The sequence below is a fragment of the Pseudonaja textilis genome, chromosome 2 (assembly GCF_049901715.1).
Source record: "Pseudonaja textilis isolate UNSWEBS1 chromosome 2, rPseTex1.2, whole genome shotgun sequence".
In the NCBI taxonomy this organism is placed as follows: domain Eukaryota; kingdom Metazoa; phylum Chordata; class Lepidosauria; order Squamata; family Elapidae; genus Pseudonaja; species Pseudonaja textilis.
Window position 1 is genome coordinate 30,047,897 of NC_141991.1, and position 9,265 is coordinate 30,057,161.

Sequence of the window (9,265 nt, forward strand, 5' to 3'; positions counted from 1 at the left end):
TCTCAAAGGATCTCGCCAACCACAAAAAGAGATTAACTGAAACCACAGACAGGCTTCTGCACCTCTGTTCATCCTTGCCTTGCCACCGGAAGTCAGAAAGTTCCCCAAATCATCTCTAATCAGAGAATACAGATCAGATTTTCTATCTTATATTTGCACTAATGATATACCCTTAAGCTGCAGTCCTTCTCAAACAATAAGTATCTGCAAGCTCAGATTACTTTTTGACAGGGTTAAATTATTCTGTGTGGTGCTTTCAGTCAAATATTTATGAAGGCAAATATAAAATATTACAAAACCCTTCAAAGATTGGTTGGTTTGCTCTCAGAATGCCATTGTCCAACATTAACAAAAGTGAGACATCGTGAGCAGATACCCTGATACTTAGAGGCTCTCCACAATGCACAAAATAATTCATGGCCTTATGGAATGGTTCATTTGCAAAATAGCTCACGACATTCCCAACCCCCAACCTCACCCTGTAATCCTTGGCCCAAAAAACAAAACACAGCTTTCAACTCTCTAGCCCTTGAATTCTTCACTCCACCTCTTGAGTCCATCCCAGATGACATATGTGGTATTTGTAAACAGTGTTTGTCCAAGCCAGGTGGTTAGAGATGAAAATGCCAGAAGTTTTGCCTTTTGTAACACTGCGAGCAGCTTGTTAGAATTAGTCACTCTGAGCTTCAGGGCATCTGTGTTGTCAAATTTTCAGAGCATGATCGGCCCTACACATGGAAGTAACTTTCCATGTTCTATTTCCCACATGGGACAAAACTACAAGAGGTAAGCTTTGTTTTTGGTGTTAAATAAATTAATCTTTTATTCCTTTCCTTTTGTTTTCTACCCTTTGAGATCCCGCTTATCTTTTGATCCAAATCAAATCAAATCAAATCAAATCAAATCAAATCAAATCAAATGAATCTTTATTCGGTCATAGACCAGAACATTTGTGTAAAAATACACAAACATATTTCTAACTATGTGGATCTCTCAGCAGAAAAAAATAAATAAAAGCATGAACAGGGGAGAATTCCCAATGCTTCTTTCTCAAGAGAATCTGAACCATTTCTACTAGTGAGGCCCAAGGCTCAAAAGGATAATATTCCCCCAGACAATTTCTATTAAAAAGAATTTATCCTATGAAAAATGAAGATTAGACAGATAATAAAGAAATAAATTCACAGAAAAATTCATGTACATACTCTGTACAAACAAATGTATCTGTGCAACACAGACACTCTTCAATGTCTGTCTGTCTGTCAACTATTGATCTCTCTCTCTCTCTCTCTCTCTCTCTCTCTCTCTCTCTCTCTCTCTCTCTCTCTCTGTTGTAGACATAGACTATATTACAGATAGGGTAGGCCAAGGTAAAACATTAAATGATCAACAATAACAACAATAATGCACAATAAATCCCTTTGCCAGAGGACATGCCACAAAGACTAAATATAAGGCCAAATGGCTGGAGTTGGCATCAGCAAGAATAGATGTTTCCATTATAAAGGAAACTCTCAGGCTCTTTAATAAAATCTCCATGTCCCACTTCTTGAAAACTGTTTGAAAACTGTAGTAGAAAGTTATGAAACAGGTATTACTCTATCATTCAAAAACTGAAATACTGTCCAAGTGTGTAACATTGTGTCAGATTGCCTTCACAAACATCGACACGACACGGATCTTTGTTCAGATTGCTTTTTATTCTTACGATTCTGCAGAACGGGTTCACATCCAAGGCAAAAGATGGAACCCCGAACACAGTTACACTCATCTTTTTATCCTCTTTTACAAGGAACTAATGTTACAATGATTCATCTTAAAACAGGATACAGTTGCTTCTTTGTGGTTAATAGGTGTTTCAATAACTGTCACAATCCCTCCTTGGAAAACTACTTCCTCTAGAAAGTTTACTGGAATATACTTTTGAAACACAGCTTACAAAATGAAGTCTGATCATAAAGTAATATTCTGATCATAAAATAGCATGAAAATGGCTTTACTCTTGTTCACTTTTCACAATTCCCCCCTTTTCTGGATCATTTCTGTTTCAAAAGCACATAAATCCCGACTTACTTTTTGTAACACATCCCCTGAAATGCTGTATAACAATTTCTCTTATTCATCCCTAGTGAACTTAATCTTTCCCCAAGTTCGCCCCCACATGTTTATCAAGTTTGGAATACATTGTATACAGCAGCATAAACATATTAACATAACTACTATGGCTACAACAGTGGTCAGAATAGATTTCCACCAGGAACCATCAGGTAGCCAGGACCACAGAGCATCCCACAATGATCCTGCTATACCTGACTCATCCCATTCTTTCTGATATTCATGAATTCGATCTTCCATATCTCTTACAGTTCTAGTAATATTGGGCTCATAGTCATGGATATATGTGCAACAGTGGGAATGTACCAGAGCACATACTCCTCCCTTTGCTGCAAGGACTATGTCCAAAGCATATCTATTCTGCAGGGTCACTTGCCTGACTTCAGATAATTCCTGATTAATCATCTTAATACTTCTAACGGTGTCATTAAACATGGCAATAGTAAAGTTGTTCATTCGAGTCATATCCCTATAGTTCATGCCTACCCCAAGAGGGAATATTAGGGCTCTTGCTAATCCCTCATACCAAGACCTGTGATGTATCCCAGAATCAACCTCTCTTTTGTTCCGGATTTGAGTGTTGGGTAGTTCGTCCAACTTGTAAACTGCAGGTAACACATACCCCATAGTGCAAGTGCCTGACCATAATTTTGGTACTTCTCTATAAGCGTACTTCCCACACAGCAACCATTTATTCCTTCTCATAGTCCAAGTTAAGTTTGACACTCTAGTCCAGTTAATCATGTCCTCAAAGTAAACACACATTTGACAATAATTTTTCCAGAATGGCAGATATTCTTTCTTACATTCATAAGCATTAACTATACTATGATTGAAACATGTTGCAGGGATTTCAAAAGTCTTATTACACTTTTCCCAATCTCCAAGGAATGGTCCTCCTTTAACACTTCTTTTAAAGCAAACATAGGCTGTCTCCCTTAATTGAATGAATACCTTGTTTGTTACAGCCCCACCCACAGGTCCAGTAGTTTTGATTGTCCCATCTGGCACCATCATTTGTCGTGTTAGTGGTATTCCATGCAATATAACCCCTCCTTTCCCTGTTCCAGGCATATGCATACACAACCAACAATTTGTCAGATTTAAAGTTTGTGCGGTCTTCCTGATGTCCTTAATATACGAATTCTCTGTCCACAAGTCATCTCCCAAGTCTCCAGCTCTTTGCACATGTTCAGTCTGTTCGGTTCCTGCTCTTCCAACCTGTTGTAAGACAAAAACACTCACAAGTACAGTTGAAATACACAGAAACATATTTCTCAGTCCCAATTATTTCCTCAGAGTCAATTTCAAAGGTTGTCCTTCCACTGGGTGGCTTCTCCAAGGCTTCTCAGGTTCTGGTGCAGCTTTCCGTGGTAAGAAGCACTTGATATGGTCCTTCCCAGCTAGGTTGCAATTTCTCAGTCCTCCAAGTTTTTATCAGGATCCAGTCTCCAACTTCATGGGGATGTTGGCTGCCAGCAAGAGGTGGTCGTTGCACCAACAATCCCTGTTTATGAAGAGAAAGCAAAGACCTGGACAGTGTCTGCAAATATTTTCTCAAGAACAAATCTTTGAATTCAGGAATTGGATTCCCTATTTTTGCCAAGTAGGGCCACCCCATTAGCATCTCAAATGGAGAGACCCCAGTTTCTTTCCAGGGACATGTTCTGATTCTGAGCAGTGCCAAGGATAACTTCTTTGTCCATGGAAACCCATTTTCCAATTGTAATTTGGTCAAATGTTTCTTCAATTCTGCATTCCCCCTCTCCACTTTAGAACTGGATTCTGGGTGCCACGGGGTGTGTAAATCCCATTTCACCCCCACAGCCCTCATGACTTCTTGTAATATCTTTTGTGTAAAATGTGTGCCTCTGTCTGAATCTACTACCTCTGGCATGCCATATCTGGGTATGATTTGTTCCAGCAGAATCTTAGTCACTGTGGCAGCTGTTGCCTGCCTGACAGGGTAGGCTTCCATCCACCCAGTCAAATGATCTTTAATAACCAGTAAATATTTCCAACAAATAGCATGTGCAGTAGTCCACATATTCAAACTCCAATATGTGGGCTTGACTGCCTGAACTAAAGCTTCAGTCCCCCAATGACTTCCCTCATGTAAGTACTGCATAACATTTCTCATTTGGGTTTCAGACAACACTCTAACCCCATCTGTTGTTACCCATCCTTTCTCAGCTTTATGACACCCCTCTTTCTTCAACTTTTCCCTGATCTTTTCATCTGGCTCCCAAGCTTCTTCGGGCTCTTCTTGCAACATGGGTACTGATACCATCTGCAGGATTACCTCCCCAGCTGCTTCTTTTGCCCATTTGTCTGCCCATCTTTTTCCCACTACTTCAACTTCTGTCCCTTTCTGGTGTGCATTTACGTGTACCACTGCTACCTTATGAGGAAGTATCAAAGCTTTCAGCACTCCTTCCACTAACCCCAATTGTTCTATCTGTTTCCCATCAGTCTTGATGAATCCTCTCTCTTGCCAAATTTTCCCAAACGTATGGGCCACACCCCAAGCATACTTGGAATCTGTCCACACAGTGACATCCAACCCCTCAGCCAATTCCAAAGCCCTCTTTAATGCAAAAAGTTCACATTTCTGAGCTGACCATCAATCACCTCCCCAGACTGAGCAACAATGGCATACCCAGCCTTTCTTTATACCTCCTTCCACTCTACTAGAACCATCTACAAACCATCGTTCTCCCTCATCCAGGGGAACTTCCTCTAAGTCCTGCCTCACCTTAGTACACATACTGGCCATCCTCTCACCACAGGCTCCAAAGTCTTGCTCAGGAAAGCGATGGGTTGAAATCGCCCCCCCCCTTTTCTGAGCAAGCACTCCTACAGCCATTCCCTGGGCTGCTGACACATACAGATGAAATGGGAGCTCTAAATTGGGCAAAGCCAAAACCGGTGCGGATGACAGTGCCTTCTTCAAACCTTCCCATTTTTCATCATCTCTCTCTAACCATTCTATACTTTCTCCTTTTCCTTCCAGCTTCCTGTGCAGGAATTGAGCTAGCACAGTGTACTGGTCCACCCAGACTCTACAATACCCCAACAATCCAAGGGCTTTTGACTTAATGCCCCAAATATTTCACCTTCCTTTCCACAAACTGGATCTTTTCCCTTGAAACTGTCAATCCTTGTTCTTTCAGCCAATTTAACAAAGCCACAGATGCTGCTCTAACCTCTTTCTCTTTCTCCCCAGTCAACAACAAGTCATCCACATGCTGAATCAACACAATCCCTTTCCCTTTCTCAAAAGACACTAACTTTTCTTCCAAAGCCTGTCCAAACAACAAAGGGCTCTCAGTATAGCCCTGGGGAAGTACTGTCCACCTTAACTGCTGTTTTCTCCCAGTCCCAGGATCATTCCATTCAAATGCAAAACAGGTCTCTACTTCCTTCCTCGAGGCCTTCAGATCTATCACAGTCTTTGGGAGGAATTCGTTCCAAGATAGTATAGGGATCAGGAGATCCTTCTCAAATCATTAACTAATCATCCTTATTTCCTTCCCGGTATCCCACAGCTGGATACTGAACACAGGCAACAAATCTCTCCCCAGCAAATTCACTCCAGAATCAGGAATATACAACACTTCAGCTTCAGTCACCACTTCATTCATTTCCAGTCTAATTTGTTCAAACACACTCACATCCTGAGATTTTCCACTCACCCCAACTATTTTTATCACTTTCCTTGATCTATGTGCACCTTCTACCAGGTCACACACAGAAGTCCGGCTTGCGCCGGTGTCTATCAGGAACAGCCGCTCCTGATGGTTAGGACCCACTAAAATGTTTACCAATGGCTCCCCGCAGGTCCTCTTAAAGGAGCCAGAACAGCCCTAATCATCATACAATGCATAACTCCGCTCTTCTTGGTTGGTAGGACACTCGCGCGCAAAGTGACCTTCCTTCCCACACCTGAAGCAACTCCTATCCATTCCAGGCTGTCTCATTCCCATGCCTCTTCCTCTGGAACCTCTTCCTCTATCTCGAAAACTTCCCTGCTTGTATACCCCCAAAAAATTCTCTCTTCTTTCTCCAATTGGACCCTTCCCAAAATTCAAAATTCCTACTTTTCTTTACTTTGCTCTTTGTTGCAGCCTATACAGCTGCAACCATCATTTGTGATTTCTGTCTGGTTTTTTTTTACAGTGTCTCTGTTCACAGAAACTTGTTGGGCTGCTTTCAGGAGATCAACCATTCCCACAGCTCCCCAATTATACATTTTCTGAATTTTCTATGGGGATTTTTTGATCTCCTGCCACTGCCCCTTGTTTCCATTCACTCTTTCATTCCACACTCTCCAGGCTGAGGTCTGGATGAGATTCCGCTCCTCAGGAGTAAATAGATGTCCCAAAATGTACATCAGCTCCTGATAAGTGTAATCATTCGGACCCAACCATAGCTCTAACTGTTCGGCCACCTCATGAGCATTTTCATGAAGCTTTGGAAGAGTCTTCTTCAATTCTCGCAACTCGGCTGGTTTTATGGGGACAGCCACAAAGACTGTCACCGGATTGCCTGCAGCATTGATCCCATTAGGGACTTCCCTAAGAGGAAATGCATCCACTTCAGGTTTTGGCTGAAGGGAAAATTTTGAACATCTCTATGCAATTTGGGTGGTCATTTTGTGTTGGAGAATATAGTCTTGCAATTTGGTCATCCAATAGGTACTGGTTTCCCCCTCAGGACTCCAGTGATATGGAAATTTAGGATCAATCAGAGGATATTTTGACCACCTATATTTGCACAAATAAATCATGTGCTTCTTCTCAAGATTCCGGGTAAAATGTTTGAGATTCGGGGAGAACCATTGTTGCAACAGTTGTCCCAAAGGCGAATCCACAGGAATAGGTTTGCTGCCTTTGTCAAATCTTCCCTGTCCCGGACAGGCTTCTTCCAGGTCTCCAAGACCCTCACTTTGTCCTTTCCCCATTTCTATTCTTTCAGGCTCCCAGAGCCTTGACTCACCAGTCCCAGTCCTCCAGCAAGCGCTGGATTCTCCCAGAGAGTTTAAGGACCTCTCTTCCTAGCCCCAATCCTCCAGCAGGCGCTGGACTTTCTTCCCAGAAGAAAATTTAAGGACGTGCCTTCAATTCTACTCCTATTGAAAAGGAACAAATTTACCTGATCACTCCGGGACCCTCCTCGGGTTTGCGGATGTGCGGGCGTCCCCGACTCAGGCTTCTATATGGTCCCAGACCATTTCTCCCGACGGTACCATCACTCTATCACTCTATCTCTCGAAGTCCGGTCGGCCACAATTTTCTCTCTGGGTATTCGGATTCGGAGGCTCCTGGGACCTCTCAGCGATCGGGGAGAAGGGTGTCTCTAAAGGAGACTGAGTGGCCACAACTCACCTGTCCCCAAACGCCGAGGATCGCCATGAAGCCTCCCCCCTGGCTCGCCAGATTGTCAGATTGCCTTCACACAAACATCGACACGACACGGATCTTTGTTCAGGTTGCTTTTATTCTTACGATTCTGCAGAACGGGTTCACATCCAAGGCAAAAGATGGAACCCCGAACACAGTTACACTCATCTTTTTATCCTCTTTTACAAGGAACTAACGTTACAATGATTCATCTTAAAACAGGATACAGGTGCTTCTTTGTGGTTAATAGGTGTTTCAATAACTGTCACAATCCCTCCTTGGAAAACTACTTCCTCTAGAAAGTTTACTGGAATATACTTTTGAAACACAGCTTACAAAATGAAGTCTGATCATAAAGTAATATTCTGATCAAAAAATGACATGAAAATGGCTTTACTCTTGTTCACTTTTCACAATTGTATACCTAATATATGAGATTTGACCTTGGACCAAATTATTGCCTTTAAGTCAACAAGTTGTTGTCTTTTGTCTACTTCTAAGTCATTTAGTCCCTTGGGTTTTTTATTCATTTATTCATTCATTTCCCACATTTATTATTTTTATAAATAACTCAAAGCAGCAAACATACCTAATTCTCCTTCTTCCTCATATTTTCCTCACAACAATAACCCTGTGAGGTGATTTGGGCTGAAAGAGAGTGACTGGCCCAAAGACACCCAGCTGGCTTTCATGCCCATGGTGAGACCAGTACTTATAATTTCCAGGCTTCTGGCTTGGTGCCTTAACCACTAGACCAAACTGGCTTCATAAACATGTAGCTACATAAGCATTCTTTAATTGTATTTTCCAACTGGGGTGGGGGAAGTTCAAAAGGATATATTATAATTTAGATGCCATTTTGAACATATTTAACTGTGGGCCTATGTGGCCTGTGAGGATGCAATGACTTTAGACCTAGACTTGCGCGGTAGGTCAAAGTACAATTAATGTGTTGGGATCATATAATGAGAGACCTACATTTAAAATAACTCTTGAAAGCTATATGGGGAATCTGTGGAAGACATTTTTGGGTTTAAAAAGGAATCTGGAATCTGGGAAATATATTATGGGTATTCTCTCAAAAAAGCTACTTAGGAGAGATTTCTCTGTTTATAAATTGTCTTTATGGGGGCATAACCAGTCACAAAATAATCATATGGTTTCTTGTTTGTTTAATATCTTGCTCGAGAATGATCTCAAACTTCCTTTCTCTCTCTTTTTCCTGTCTTTTTGTTTCTGAGCACAAACTTTTCAGACAAATGGCAAATTGTCACTAAATGCTTTTTTGAGTTTTTCAGTCTCTGGGGCTCAGAAGCATTCTTATAAATAAAGATGGTAGTAAGAGACTGGCACTTTGCTTAAAAAAAAGAAAGACTAGAACCGTGAAAGCTGAGGTGCCACCATTGTGAAAAGTTTCTACAGATGAATTGATCCTCCTGATGATCTCTGATTTGCAGCTTAAAAGCTCATGTTACTTATTTGTCCCATTTTGCTGTTGTCTTCTGAAGCATCAGAGGAAAGATCTTTCAAAAAAGACAAAAGTTGCAGTTATGGTTTATTCAACGATCTGGGATTAAAGTAGTTTAGCCTGCTCTTTCTCTTTCCCTGTACTTGAGGACTGGTCAAATGTGGCGCAGAATTCACCATTCTGACCAGTCTGGCAGCATCCCATCATTTTGGTGTGGGAAGAATATAATATCTGACCTGAAATAGGCATCTCACTGTAACACACACAGATGATCAGAAAA

At 41.5% G+C, this 9,265-nt stretch overlaps 1 protein-coding gene across 1 annotated transcript; it reads right to left on the reverse strand.

Moving 5' to 3' along the window:
- Window positions 1-1,779: 1,779 nt before the first annotated feature.
- On the reverse strand, window positions 1,780-7,529 carry LOC148126818 (uncharacterized). Its single transcript, XM_087923155.1, has 5 exons — window positions 7,503-7,529; window positions 6,428-6,724; window positions 5,232-5,420; window positions 2,714-4,702; window positions 1,780-2,225 (listed from the first exon to the last, which is right to left on the reverse strand). The coding sequence occupies exons 1-4, from the start codon at window positions 7,527-7,529 to the stop codon at window positions 3,464-3,466; spliced, it is 1,752 nt and encodes a 583-aa protein (XP_087779281.1). The 3' UTR covers window positions 1,780-2,225; window positions 2,714-3,463.
- Between the last annotated feature and the right edge of the window lie 1,736 nt (window positions 7,530-9,265).